The 15,448-nt window shown below is 43.8% G+C and overlaps 2 protein-coding genes across 2 annotated transcripts; both read left to right on the top strand.

The window, feature by feature from the left end:
* Window positions 1-11,403: 11,403 nt before the first annotated feature.
* Window positions 11,404-12,644, top strand: LOC127604225 (PWWP domain-containing DNA repair factor 3A-like). Its single transcript, XM_052071249.1, has one exon. It carries the CDS (start codon window positions 11,655-11,657, stop codon window positions 12,642-12,644), a length of 990 nt encoding a protein of 329 aa, XP_051927209.1. The 5' UTR covers window positions 11,404-11,654.
* A 28-nt stretch (window positions 12,645-12,672) lies between these two features.
* Window positions 12,673-13,348, top strand: LOC127604275 (PWWP domain-containing DNA repair factor 3A-like). Its single transcript, XM_052071322.1, has one exon. The coding sequence runs from the start codon at window positions 12,673-12,675 to the stop codon at window positions 13,222-13,224; it is 552 nt and encodes a 183-aa protein (XP_051927282.1). The 3' UTR covers window positions 13,225-13,348.
* The last annotated feature ends 2,100 nt before the right edge of the window (window positions 13,349-15,448 follow it).

The raw sequence follows: 15,448 nt of genomic DNA on the forward strand, positions 1-15,448 counted from the left end.
ATAAAATCGATGGCAAGTGGATCATCGGTAAAAAATATATTGATTCAGCAATTGCAATACTAAAATACCAAAAGCACATTATGCTCCTGATCATCACGTTTTCATAGTACGTTGTTGCTCTTGGGAAGTCGTACTCGCTGGCCTACTGACCTGTGCCTGGGGATTCATTTAAATACTGAACACTAACATAGGTTCCAGGGAAACAAGGTCCTACCAATATCAACATCCTCATCAGAGCCATCCTCTGGAGGATTAGATGTAAGGAGGAGATCTTCAAACTCTCTGGTTTTTGCATTGTTGGATTATTTTATTCCTGAATGTGGGCGGCTTTTTCTCCAGAAAGGTGCCGAAAATATCTTCCCCTACGCATGAGAACATAATTTACGGGATGACTATGCGCCACCAGAAATGGAATCTGAAAAATGTATATTTGAATTTGAATGGCTAAACTTTAATAAGTGCATTTGAAAATTGGAATCTGAATTGAATCTGAGTTTGTATTGTTTAATTTGAATTTTGACTTTTTAAATGTATTAAATGAAGGGGTTTCTATGCCAGAGAAGATTTAAGAGAGGTGAGGTGAGATTATCCCGCACCACCGAAGGAAATCTTGCGGCACACAGCCGGGAATACTATACGATGTGTCAAATTGGCAGCTTTTGAGACAGAATCTACTTTTTGATCATTCATCCATCCATCCATTTTCTGATCGGCTTTATCCTCACAAGGGCCACGGGAGCTGCTGGAGCCTATCCCAGAAGTCTTCGGGCAGTATGGGCAGGGGACACCCTGAACCGGTTGCCAACCAATTGCAGGGCACACAGAGACGAACAACCATTCACGTTCACACTCACACCTCGGGACAATTATGAGTGTGCAATCAGCCTGCCATGCATGTTTTTGGACTGTGAGGGGGGAACCGGAGTACCCGGAGAAAACCCTCGCAGACCCGGGGAGAACATGCAAACCCCACACAGGGAGGCTGGAGCTGGAATTGAACATAGTACTAGGTCGATGCGCCAACAAAAACAAAACAACAAATACAAAGGAATGCTTAGGGTTCTTCAGTGACTGGGGGTAAGATACCGTTGCCCGTTGACAAAGAATTACAGGCATAAACTTACAGTTCCTCTTTTCTGTCAAAAATAAATCTAAACAGACAAGATTGTACACACAGTGATACACACATTAACCTATTCACCGGTATTCCCGGGAAGGAAATCCATCTCAATATTCAAAGGTTTAGATACTTGAATGGCTTTTTAATTCTGGGGAAATGTGTCTCCGGATAGATATCATCGATGTAAGGCTTTTTCATCCACTTTTTCATAACAACTGCAGCATGAGTGAAAAGGGTTCATTTTACCTGAGACATGTCCTGCTCATTCTATGAAGAAAGCCTCCGCATGGCTCAAGGTTATGCTCTATTACCAGGAGAAATCATTGGAGGGAGACAAGGAGACACACCGATGGAGCCGAGTCCCTATTCCCCAACATCAAAGTCAATCTTTTTATTAGCTTTCCAAACAAGAGCAAATGGGTGTTGTCACAGCAAAGCAAGCTACCACCCCCCCCCCCACCCCCCCCAAAAAAACAGCATCCCTCATTGACCAATGAGCTGTTTAACAAAATTGGAGCACATTTCAAAAATATGCTCAACAGTGCCCATTCCTGCATTGATGCACGACACATTGTTAACTCTTGTCACGTGAAAGTCCGGAAGCCGCATTGAACCAGCCAAAGAGCCTGCAGCATGCAGATTTTGTGGTTTTTGTGGTCCTTGAAACAAGTTGAATTTGTAGTAGCTTTCTCTATCTTAGGCATGTGCTGGAATTTTGAAGTAGAGATTAAATTCCTGATAATTTGGAATTTTCATAAATTTTATTAATCAATATGTGGTTGTTTTATTGCAGGCACGCAAGCCTCTCTTGTTTCAGAGAGGGAGCAGTCGGGTCCACATGACCTGAACTGCAAAGGGCTTTTTTGTTCACTGAAAAAATATGGAAATGTATATGTTGTATTTCCCGAAATAAAAGACAGATTGCTTGGGACAAGAATTTTTTTTTTTTTTTAATTTTCATCTGTGACATAAACAACTCTGATCTCTCTTTGGCAACTTCCTTGAATGTCTCCTGGCCACTGGCCACAATGAGAGCCTGCAACAAGATGTTCTAACCAGATTTGAAGAAATCAGAGATTGGATTTATTTGCTGTGGTACAATTAGTCTTTCTACTGTAAAGGGTTATTGGATGTCAGGTACAACAGTTACGTGTTCACTGTCATGGGGAGAGTCTATTCAGATTGCTGGATTTGGAATGTCAAGTCAAGTCAAGTCCAACTTTATTGTCAAATTCATTCATGAAAGCAACAGCAACCTAAGCAAGTGCAGTGACATAAAGCCTTTAAAAAGTCACATTATTATTATTAATATCATTATTATTATTATGGGTTTATAGTCTGAATACTTAACACCCCCACCCCAAGCCTCTCCATTTGTAGCATCAACTGTCTAAATGCACATCTTGTTAGCCGCTCCAAGCCAGAAAGCTCACTTTTGTGCAACGAGGATGGAAGCTGGGAAGAAGGCCCACTGGCACCGCTGGCCCAATCTTAATGGTCATCATAGCAGACAGGTCTAATGCTAGTTGGAGGGAAATGGGGGATAAATCAAAGCACCGATTGGCGCTGTGAGATACAATACAGGTACCCATGATACTGATTATTGTCAAGTTCCATTTGTATTCATGTCTTTGGGGTTGGGGTTGCTCAGGTGGAGGCTATTTGGGAATTGTGAGCAAAGGACAACAAATAAACAAACACTGCAATTCTGTGTGGCAAAATGAATACAAAAACTGCCCCTCCTCAATGCCAAATGCCAATGTGAAGGTGTTGTATTGTTATTATTATGATCATTATTTAGTCTCCGTCCCGGTGGTCGACTGGTTAGCGCGTCTGATTTGAAGACTCTGAATTGTCCCTAGGTGTGAGTGTGAGTGATGATGGTTGTTCGTCTATGTGTGCGCTGCGATTGGCGGACAACCGGTTCAGGGTGTCCCCCGCCTCCTGCCCGAAGATGACTGAGAGAGGTTCCAGCACCCCCCGTGACCCTTGAGGCTAAAGTGGATCGGAAAATAGATGGAAGGATTTATTAGTCTTGTGAAGAGTGCTTTTGTACAGCTGTGACTGTACAAAAAGTGTACTTAAAGTGCTATATGTAAAGTTGAGTTGAGTTAAAAATTGAATTGAGTGCAACTTTAATTGTCGTAAGCCTTCCTTACTGCAGTAAAACAAGAAGAAGTATCAAATATTATAAAAACTCTTAAAAATAAAAAGTCAACTGATTGCTTTAATATTGATATGACAATAATCAAGCAGATTATAGAATATGTAGTGCGACCTTTCACACACATATGCAACCTGTCATTCAAAGCTGGTATCTTTCCATCAAAAATGAAAATTGCTAAAGTTATTCCAATCTATAAAAGTGGAGAAAAACATATGTTTAGAAATTATAGACCAATATCACTACGACCACAATTTTCAAAAATATTAGAAAAACTATTTTCTCGCAGACTTGATAGTTTTATACAAAAGCATGCGCTGTTAAGTGAGAATCAATATGGCTTCAGGGAAAAACGGACCACCTCAATGGCAGTTATGGAGTTTGTGGAAGCAATAGCCACTAATATAGACAACAAAGAATTTACTGTTGGGGTTTTCCTAGATCTAAAAAAAGCTTTTGACACAATAGATCACAGTATATTATTGAAAAAACTAGAAAGATATGGCATTAGAGGTGTAGCTTATAAATGGATAAAAAGTTATTTAGAAAACAGATATCAGTACGTGCAACTCAACAATAAAAAAACGAATCAACTGAAAATCACTCACGGAGTACCTCAGGGGTCAGTGCTTGGTCCAAAACTATTCATCTTATATAAAAATGATATCTGCAAGGTCTCAAAACTATTTAAATGTGTCCTATTTGCTGATGATACAACTTTCTATTGTTCTGGAATAAATCTGAAACAGCTCCTGACAACCGTAGAAAACGAATTAAACAAATTAAAAAACTGGTTCGACAGAAGTAAATTGTCACTTAACCTGAAAAAATCGAAGTCAATTGTTTTTGGCACAAGACCAATCAAACACCAAGCTAAAATTATGGTAAACTCAATTGAAATAGAAAGAGCGTATGAAACCAAGTTTCTCGGATTAGTAATAGACTCAAAACTATGTTGGAAACCACATTTCGATAACGTAAAAGGAAAAATAGCCAAGACCGTAGGGATCCTCTACAAAACCAAGGAAGTGCTAAATAAGAGATCCTTGTACACATTATACACTTCATTATTATTACCATACATGACCTACTGTGTGGAAATATGGGGAAATGCCTGCAAAACAAACACACTCCCTATTCTCAAACGACAAAAAAAGTAATTCGAATTATTAATAGATCAAAATATACGGAACCCACAAATCCACTATTTATCAAATTAAATACGATGAAATTTTATGACCTGGTTGACTTTAAAATCGCCCAATTAATGTACAAAGCACACAATAACCTGCTCTGCCAAAACATTCAGAAGTTTTTTGAAATTCGAGAAAGCAACTATGAATTAAGAGGTACCAACTTATTCCAAAAACTCAAAACAAGAACAAACATCAAGCAAAGAAGTGTATCTAGCAAAGGTGTTAATCTGTGGAATAATCTCGAAACGGACCTAAAAATGAGTAAATCGCTTGCTGAGTTCAAAAACAAATTCAAAAAAATAGGACAAACAACCTACACCAATCAGAGTTAAAATGATAAATTCTAAACATTAAATATAATGATAAATCAGAACTAAGTTGATAAATAGAGAAAGGTATTGCAATATCCATTATGAATACAAGAGAAAATTGACACAAGAGTGCCAGGGTGAGGATGTATATAATCCCGATACAAATCAAAAGTTGTGAAAATATCACGGTTAAGGGTAAAGTATGAGCCTTAATGGAGACTTCTTCTTACTTTTTCTTTTCTGATTGAAATAAAAATGATTTAGTAGATATAAACACATAACGGGGTAGGACTAGATAAGTTTTTTTACTTCATCCTACTCCCTTGAACATAATAACTGTGTTGAATGAAGACTGATTTCTTTCTTTTACTTTTTTATCTACCTTATTTTATGTCAAATTATTACTGTATAAGTTTTATGTTCAATAAACAAACAAACCAAACCAAACGAAGCCACAAGAGCGACTCGTGAACAGCCAAAACATCTACATTAACCCTTTCATGCATCCTGTAACCTGATGTAATAACTGTATAATAACCGCTGCATAATAACTGTAATAACCGCTGTCCCTGAAAGGATTAAGCTCACAAGCTATAAAATTTCAACAGGATGTGATTTATAATGGGTATAATGTTTTGTTTTGTTTTTTCGTTGGGTAATGATATCTCAAATTGATGTAAATCAGCTAAGCCTTCTGCTCAAGGCTTACAACGTGTTACTTACATTTTCCAAGTAGGTTTTCCTCTTTCATACACTTCGGTGTATATACCCCTGACTCCTTCCATCTTGACGATTCATGAACCGGATATAACACGGCTCTTCAAGCAACTAAAGAGCAAGAGGGCATCAGAGTTGAATGGACTATCTCCCTCCTGAATGAAAGTCTGCGCTGATCAGTTTGCACCAGTCTTCACACAGATGTTCAACAGATCCTTGTGTCTGTGTGAAATCTCGGCTTGCTTCAAACACAGTTCAGTGGATGACACAGTCAACATGAGGCTGCACATTATCCGGGAACCCTGGGAACAAGGGCGCAGGGATGTACGCGAAGATCCTGTTTGTGAACTTCAGATCTGCGTTCAACACCATCATCCCTGAACTACCTCCAGCTCGGTGTGTATCCTGTCATCTGCCAGCGGAGGACAGCTTCATGACAGGCAGGACATAATAGGTGAGGCAGGGGATGGGCGGGGCGATATCCTCAACACACACCATCAGCACCAAAGCCCCCCAAGGATGTGTTGTCTCTCTGCTTCTCTTCTCTCTCCACGCAAACAGCTCCACCTCATCGCTCTCAGCTGTCAAACTCCTGAAATTGGCAGACAATTCCACAGTCATCGGCCTCATGAACGATGGGGACAAGCCTGCATCTTGACACAAAGTGGAGCGGCTCAGGCTTTGGTGTGGCCAACACATCTCAGGGCTGAACATGTTCAAGACTTGTAGAGATGATTGTGAACTTCAGGTGACATCCTTCAGTCGGGTGGCATCCTAAGCTCCCACTAACGCTGTGCAAATGCCCTGTGCCAATCGTTGAGACCTTAAAGGTCCTGGGAATTACTGTCTCTCAGGAACTGAAGTGGGAGACTAACATCAACTCTATCTTGAAAAAGACACAGCAGAGGATGTACTTCTTGCAACTGTTGAGGAAGTATGGTCTGCCATAAGGCATGACAAAGAATTTGTCCTGAGCGTGTGTTAAAGACAGTTTTCCATTCATCTCCCTTTCTGATTTGAACCAGGTAATAAGCTTTTATCCCGTCTATCCATCCATCTATTGATTTACGAAAAAACGCTATTTTAAAGGTGGCCTCCCTGGTGAGGTGTTCTGGGCATGCCCTACTGGCAAGAGGCCCCGAGAATGACCCAGAACACGTTGACAAAGAATTACAGGCATAAACTTACAGTTCCTCTTTTCTGTCAAAAATAAATCTAAACAGACAAGATTGTACACACAGTGATACACACATTAACCTATTCACCGGTATTCCCGGGAAGGAAATCCATCTCAATATTCAAAGGTTTAGATACTTGAATGGCTTTTTAATTCTGGGGAAATGTGTCTCCGGATAGATATCATCGATGTAAGGCTTTTTCATCCACTTTTTCATAACAACTGCAGCATGAGTGAAAAGGGTTCATTTTACCTGAGACATGTCCTGCTCATTCTGTGAAGAAAGCCTCCGCATGGCTCAAGGTTATGCTCTATTACCAGGAGAAATCATTGGAGGGAGACAAGGAGACACACCGATGGAGCCGAGTCCCTATTCCCCAACATCAAAGTCAATCTTTTTATTAGCTTTCCAAACAAGAGCAAATGGGTGTTGTCACAGCAAAGCAAGCTACCCCCCCACCCCCCCAAAAAAAACAGTATCCCTCATTGACCAATGAGCTGTTTAACAAAATTGGAGCACATTTCAAAAATATGCTCAACAGTGCCCATTCCTGCATTGATGCACGACACATTGTTAAAGAGGTATGTCCATCAAAATATTCCAAAACATAACATCTAACGATAAAAATCAATATTTCTCTTCGTAAACGAAACCTGATCGAGGTCGTGTGTGCATGGGACATTATCAAATTTCACCTAATTGGCCCAAAAAGTATTTATTTATGACAAACAATGTATTTTTTTTTCATCGATCTATGTGTTTGTACTTTTGGAGACATTTTTGTTTGCTGGCGTGAAGTGAAATTTTACCAACTTCAAATGTATGCCTAGGCTCAATAAGGTTTGGAAATCAGTGAGATGGATGGATGGATGGATGGATAGATAGATAGATAGATAGATGCAGTCATCTGATTGGTTGCCCTCTATATCAATCAAATAACGGGATTGATGAGAGGCTTACGAGCTTAGCGCCGTTGTTTGCGCATGAGCGGTGGGTGATGCAGTCATCTGATTGGTTGCCCTCTATGTCAATTAAGTAACGGGAACGATGATAGGCTGACGTAGTACGTTCTGTGTAGTTAGCGCCTTGTTTGAATGGCATCACCACTGCCGAGGCGTTTTCGACGCTTGTCACGTGAAAGTCCGGAAGCCGCATTGAACCAGCCAAAGAGCCGCATGCAGATTTTGTGTTTTTTGTGGTCCTTGAAACAAGTTGAATTTGTAGTAGCTTTCTCTATCTTAGGCATGTGCTGGAATTTTGAAGTAGAGATTAAATTCCTGATAATTTGGAATTTTCATAAATTTTATTAATCAATATGTGGTTGTTTTATTGCAGGCACGCAAGCCTCTCTTGTTTCAGAGAGGGAGCAGTCGGGTCCACATGACCTGAACTGCAAAGGGCTTTTTTGTTCACTGAAAAAATATGGAAATGTATATGCTGTATTTCCCGAAATAAAAGACAGATTGCTTGGGACAAGAATTATTATTATTTTTTAATTTTCATCTGTGACATAAACAACTCTGATCTCTCTTTGGCAACTTCCTTGAATATTCTCCTGGCCACTGGCCACAATGAGAGCCTGCAACAAGATGTTCTAACCAGATTTGAAGAAATCAGAGATTGGATTTATATGCTGTGGTACAATTAGTCTTTCTACTGTAAAGGGTTACTGGATGTCACGTACAACAGTTACGTGTTCACTGTCATGGGGAGAGTCTATTCAGATTGCTGGATTTGGAATGTCAAGTCAAGTCAAGTCCAACTTTATTGTCAAATTCATTCATGAAAGCAACAGCAACCTAAGCAAGTGCAGTGACATAAAGCCTTTAAAAAGTCACATTATTATCATTATTATTATTATGGGTTTATAGTCTGAATACTTAACACTCCCACCCCAAGACTCTCCATTTGTAGCATCAACTGTCTAAATGCACATCTTGTTAGCCGCTCCAAGCCAGAAAGCTCACTTTTGTGCAACGAGGATGGAAGCTGGGAAGAAGGCCCACTGGCACCGCTGGCCCAATCTTAATGGGCATCATAGCAGACAGGTCTAATGCTAGTTGGAGGGAAAGGGGGGATAAATCAAAGCACCGATTGGCGCTGTGAGATACAATACAGGTACCCATGATACTGAGAATTGTCAAGTTCCATTTGTATTCATGTCTTTGGGGTTGGGGGTGCTCAGGTGGAGGCTATTTGGGAATTGTGAGCAAAGGGCAACAAATAAACAAACACTGCAATTCTGTGTGGCAAAATGAATACAAAAACTGCCCCTCCTCAATGCCAAATGCCAATGGGAAGGTGTTGTATTGTTATTATTATGATCATTATTTAGTCTCCGTCCCGGTGGTCGACTGGTTAGCGCGTCTGATTTGAAGACTCTGAATTGTCCCTAGGTGTGAGTGAGAGTGATGATGGTTGTTCGTCTATGTGTGCCCTGCGATTGGCGGACAACCGGTTCAGGGTGTCCCCTGCCTCCTGCCCGAAGATGACTGAGAGAGGTTCCAGCACCCCCCGTGACCCTTGAGGCTAAAGTGGATCGGAAAATAGATGGAAGGATTTATTAGTCTTGTGAAGAGTGCTTTTTTACAGCTGTGACTGTACAAAAAGTGTACTTAAAGTGCTATATGTAAAGTTGAGTTGAGTTAAAAATTGAATTGAGTGCAACTTTAATTGTCGTAAGCCACAAGAGCGACTCGTGAACAGCCAAAACATCTTCATTAACCCTTTCAAGCATCCTGTAACCTGATGTAATAACTGTATAATAACCGCTGCATAATAACTGTAATAACCGCTGTCCCTGAAAGGGTTAAGCTCACAAGCTATAAAATTTCAACAAGATGTGATTTATAATGGGTATAATGTTTGGGTTTTTTTTCGTTGGGTAATGATATCTCAAATTGATCTAAATCAGTTAAGCCTTCTGCTCAAGGCTTACAACGTGTTACTTACATTTTCCAAGTAGGTTTTCCTCTTTCATACACTTCGGTGTATATACCCCTGACTCCTTCCATCTTGACGATTCATGAACCGGATATAACACGGCTCTTCAAGCAACTAAAGAGCAAGAGGGCATCAGAGCTGAATGGACTATCTCCCTCCTGAATGAAAGTCTGCGCTGATCAGTTTGCACCAGTCTTCACACAGATGTTCAACAGATCCTTGTGTCTGTGTGAAATCTCGGCTTGCTTCAAACACAGTTCAGTGGATGACACAGTCAACATGAGGCAGCACATTATCCGGGAACCCTGGGAACAAGGGCGCAGGGATGTACGCAAAGATCCTGTTTGTGAACTTCAGACCTACGTTCAACACCATCATCCCTGAACTACCTCCAGTTCGGTGTGTATCCTGTCATCTGCCAGCGGAGGACAGCTTCATGACAGGCAGGACATAATAAGTGAGGCAGGGGGTGGGCGGGGCGATATCCTCAACACACACCATCAGCACCAAAGCCCCCCAAGGATGTGTTGTCTCTCTGCTCCTCTTCTCTCTCCACGCAAACAGCTCCACCTCATCGCTCTCAGCTGTCAAACTCCTGAAATTGGCAGACAATTCCACAGTCATCGGCCTCATGAACGATGGGGACAAGCCTGCATCTTGACAAAGAATTACAGGCATAAACTTAGTTCCTCTTTTCTGTCAAAAAATAAATCTAAACAGACAAGATTGTACACACAGTGATACACACATGAACCTATTCACCGGTATTCCCGGGAAGGAAATCCATCTCAATATTCAAAGGTTTAGATACTTGAATGGCTTTTTAATTCTGGGGAAATGTGTCTCTGGATAGATATCATCGATGTAAGGCTTTTTCATCCACTTTTTCATAACAACTGCAGCATGAGTGAAAAGGGTTCATTTTACCTGAGACATGTCCTGCTCATTCTATGAAGAAAGCCTCCGCATGGCTCAAGGTTATGCTCTATTACCAGGAGAAATCATTGGAGGGAGACAAGGAGACACATCGATGGAGCCGAGTCCCTATTCCCCAACATCTGTCATGTTCCGGTCCTTGGCCTGGCCAGCAGGTGGCAGACTGAGCAGACTTTCTGGCTGCACACCTGCTGCCAATCTTTCAATCAAGGAACTGTGTATTTAAGAACCAACAATCTGTCTGCTGGTTGTCGGGATATTGTTATGCCTAGATGCTTCCTTGCCCATAGACTGTTTTTTGCTATAGATCTTGTCGTGTTTCGCTCTTGAACTCTCGGTACCAATGGTTTTGTGAGTATTGGATTTTATTTTTTTTTAATTGGCTTTCTCTTGCGTGTGTTTTGGATACATTGTTTTTGTTTGTCTTCGCGATCCTTATTCTCCTCCCTTGCCTTTTGTGCAACCGCTTTTTGTTGTTCGTTGTTTGTGCCCTCTGGTCCTTGTTTTGACCAGCGCTTTATGTTTCTACTTTGTCAGTGCGATTTTTGTACATTAAATATTTTTGCTTCGGAGACCTTGCCTGGCGTCTACACTTTTGGGTTCCAAAAACTTGATTTGGTTAGACCGAATCGTGACAGAATATCCCGACCAACATGGAACCCGTAGACCTCAACAAGGTTATGACCGCCTTGACCAGCCAAGGATAACTGGTGGGTCAGCAGGAACAAGCGCTCGCTGAACTCCGGGGCACGGTCTCCCTGCTGGCCCATCGACTCGAGATTTTGGGTTCACCGGTGGAGCGGGAACCCAATATCCCACACCCACCGCATTGTGGTGACATCCCCAGCTTCGCGAACGTGAGCCAACGGGCTCTGTTTTGCTATGGCTCACTTGAGCACGTAATCGGTTCAACAAGTGACAGTTATCGCCCGACTTGCTTGAAGTTTTTCCCCATCGTTTAACAACAATGAGTGGTCGACCAAGGAAAATACAAAAAAAAGAAAGCGAATATGACATCAAGACAAAAACGGAACCCATCCCCTATTACCCCCCAGGCTGCAGAAGAAGCGAGTCCTGTGTCAGGCAGTGATGTCTACACCGACTGTCAATCCACTTTATGTTCTTTACAATGCACCCCAAAAAGATGCACGAGAGGGACAAAAAAAAACACAAGAAGCATTCCACACCGACAGTCTGGCCACTGTGTGTTCCTTCGGAAGCACCCCCAAAAAATGCATGGGACGGCCAAGAAAAACCCCGGAAGCCTTCCGTACATCCACACCTTTGCATAGGTTGTCCACCGAACGACTGCCCAACATTTGTGACATTCGCTCTGAAGAAGAGGATGGGAAGGATAAGAAATCAGAGGTTGAGTCACCATGCGACACGCCAAGGTCTCAGAACAGGAAGAGGAGCATAGAGGCTGCCGAATCCAGACGACTTAGAAAAAAACTACCAGTGACGCAAACCACATCTTCTCCAGCAAAACGCCGCTGTTCTAAGAACCTGAAAAATAGGGTTATCACTCCTTCATCATCTGAACCCTCACGACCAAGATTCGAACTAAAGGAAGATGAGTCTTTGCTGTCGTCAGATCTGTCAACTGAGTTAAGTGACCACAAGGAACAGATGCCTCTTCTTTCTTTCCCGGAGGATGAGGAGAGTGTTGATGAAGAGGAGCTGCCAAGTTTATTGATGCAGACAAGACCACTGTCTATCACAGAGGGAGTTTTTGTGTGGTGCAAATTTAGACGCTTTGCTACATGGCCAGCGTTGGTCAAGCAAGTAAATCGTAAGGCAAAAAAGGCCAGCATTATTTTCATTGATGATCAGATAAGTCGACAAAAACGGGGGGTCATTGTGGCTCTGAAATCCCTGAAGCCTTTTGACCGTGAAGGAGCTATTGAGCTGGCGGCTGAAGCCAAAGAAGAATGGGCCACTAAGATGAAGTGGTCCCTGGAGCTGATAACCGACTACCGAATACGCATCGCTTGTGGCTCGTTTTGTGGTTCCTTCCTCGAGTACTTTAATCATGGCATTAGTAATCCAGTGAGGAACAAGTCAGCGCAGGACTCCTAAGTAAGTCACCATCGCTGGTGATTCGTTGATGGAGGAAGAGGGTCAGTGGGAGAATCCCAAAGAAGATTGTAAAGAGCAGCAGCAGCAGGAGGAGGTCAACAAGTGTGCCAAGCAGCTCTTGCCAGACCGGACCCTAGCTGCACATAACCGTGCCAACGAAAAGCTTGTGCACTTTGTAATCAAACAGCGCATGGTGGAAGGACGCCTGCTGGCTGTGATCCGAGGTCAGGTGCAATCGAGGTGGCTCCGCTACTTCCAGAGATCTGACAATAGATTTTTTGGAGTGGAGACTTACCTGGAAGATAACACGCAGTTAGACAAAATGTTCTGTTATCTCACCGAGCTCTACGAGACTGCTGTGCCCATACTGCCAGGCAAGCCTGCGGCTCAATACATGGAGCGCATCCCGTTTGTTTTGGATGTGCTCCTTCCCGAGGCTATCACATACGCCATTGTTGGGATGGACAATATCTCTATAAAGAAGGCAGAAGAAAAATACCTGAAAGGACGTTGTTTAAGTAACAGGGAAATACAAGACTATGAGTTGATGATTGAGCGGCTCTGTATGAGAAAATCCTAGCAGCTGAACACAATGCTTTGTTTCAATTCCAACAGACGTCTGAGTGGATGTAATCAAATTGCCTTCTCAAGGCAGTCTTAAAATGGTCTGGCATCAGGAACCTCTCACTGCAAGTGTAAAATCTGTCACGTACCGCCGCCAGAAACCGGCAGATAGCGGATCGGCGTCGTCGCCCGGCACCAAGCTATCAGGTGGGGCAGAAGGTGTGGCGGTCTACAAGGGATCTGCGTCTGGCCGGCGCTTCGAGCAAGTTGGGGCCCCGCTTCACGGGACCATTCATGGTGGAATCGATCGTCAGCCCCGTCTCCGTCAAGCTCCGGCTGCCGCCCTCCATGAAGGTCCACCCAGTCTTCCACGTCTCCTTTCTTAAACTGGTGGCCTCCAGTCCCTTGGCTCCGCCTCCCACCTCGCCTCCTCCTCCGCGGATTGTTGACGGTGACCCGGTGTGCACGGTGAGGGAAATCCTGGACTCTCGGCGCAGGGGAAAGGGGTTGCAGTGCCTGGTCGACTGGGAGGGCTAAGGACCGGAGGATCGGCAGTGGGTCCCCCGCTCCTGAATCTTGGACCCTGCCCTTCTTCGTGCTTTCCACGTTGCTCACCCTTCAAAACCGGGTGGTCTGCCGGGACAGACTGAGCAGACTTTCTGGCTGCACACCTGCTGCCAATCTTTCAATTAAGGAACTGTGTATTTAAGAACCAACAATCTGTCTGCTGGTTGTCGGGATATTGTTATGCCTTGATGCTTCTTTGCCCATAGACTATTTCGCTCTTGAACTCTCGGTACCAATGGTTTTGTGAGTATTGGATTTTATTTTTTTGAATTGGCTTTCTCTTGCGTGTATTTTGGATACATTGTTTTGTTTGCCTTCGCGATTCTTATTTTCCCCCTTGCCTTTTGTGCAAGCGCGTTTTGTTATTCGTTTTTGTGCCCTCTGGTCCTTGTTTTGACCAGCACTTTATCTTACGACTTTGTCTGTGCCAATTTTTGTATATTAAACCCTTTTGCTACGGAGACCTTGTTTGGTGTCTGCACTTCTGGGATCGCAACTTTATTTCGGCTTGTCCGAACGTGACAGAATACTCCAGCCAACATGGATCCCGCAGACCTCAACAAGATTATGACTGCCTTGACCAGCCAAGGACAACTGGTGGGTCAGCAGGAACAGGCGCTCGCGGAACTCTGGGGCACAGTCTCCCTGCTGGCCCATCGACTCAAAATTTTGGTTTCACCGGTGGAGCGGGAACCCGATATCCCACACGCACCGTGTTATGGTGGTGAACTTGGGCTCGGTGAACAATTTCTTCACCGATGCTCGTTGGTATTCGACCAACAACCCTACAGCTATGCCAAGGATAAAACCAAGGTGGCGTTCATAATGAGTCTATTGACTGGTCAGGCGGCGTCATGGTCGTTGGAAGTGAGCAATGCTAAACACGGCCTTCGGTCTTCCTTTCCTGATTTTGTGGCAGAGTTTCGACGGGTCTTCCACCATCCAGTGATGGGAAGAGAGGCCGAAGGTCGGTTACTAGAGTATCGGCAAGGAAAGCAATCAGTGGCCGAATACTCTATTTCGTTTTGCATTTTGGCAGCCCGTAGCGGTTACGGGGACCGCGCGCTGTGTGGTTTGTTTCGCCGCGGGTTAAGTGTTGCTTTAAAGGATGAACTGGCTACCCGCGATGATAGCACCAACCTGGAGGAGCTCATCAGTCTGGCCCTCGTCGTGAACAACCGCTTACGGGAGCGTGAGAGGGATCGCATGCACGAACAAGGAACTACCCGTTTTAAACCCCGACGGGCGGGTAGTCGGCCGGCTGAACAGGAGTCCAGGCGACCATCCGGACCCGAGCGTTATTCGTGTTCCAGCCCAGCCGAGGCAGAGGAGGAGCCCCTGCAGCTGGTAGGAGGACGTGTGGGTCTCACGGAGTCCAGGGCAGGACGTCCCAAGAGACTCGAGTTGGACGGTACTCTTTATGGTCTATCATTGGCACTTCCGGTTCGGGCATTGGTGGATTCGGGGGTGGAGGGGTTCGAATAGCCGCCACCGCGGGAAGGCCTTCTCCCGCCAACCGGCTGAACAATGTGGACAAGAAGTGGCTGGAGAGATGTCAGGTTTTTGCTGAGCTGGAAGCTGAAGGGAAGCCCGCGGCGGGAAACCAGGAGCGATGTCAGCCATTTTCTGGCGTGGGAAAATCTGAAGTGGTTTTTGCCCACAAGTTCAATGAG

This window comes from Hippocampus zosterae, chromosome 7 (genome assembly GCF_025434085.1).
Source record: "Hippocampus zosterae strain Florida chromosome 7, ASM2543408v3, whole genome shotgun sequence".
NCBI lineage: Eukaryota > Metazoa > Chordata > Actinopteri > Syngnathiformes > Syngnathidae > Hippocampus > Hippocampus zosterae.

What these genes read in the sequence shown, in the direction of transcription:
- LOC127604225 (XM_052071249.1), top strand. Translation starts at nt 11,655, where the DNA reads ATGTCTACACCGACTGTCAATCCACTTTATGTTCTTTACAATGCACCC.
- LOC127604275 (XM_052071322.1), top strand. Translation starts at nt 12,673, where the DNA reads ATGGAGGAAGAGGGTCAGTGGGAGAATCCCAAAGAAGATTGTAAAGAG.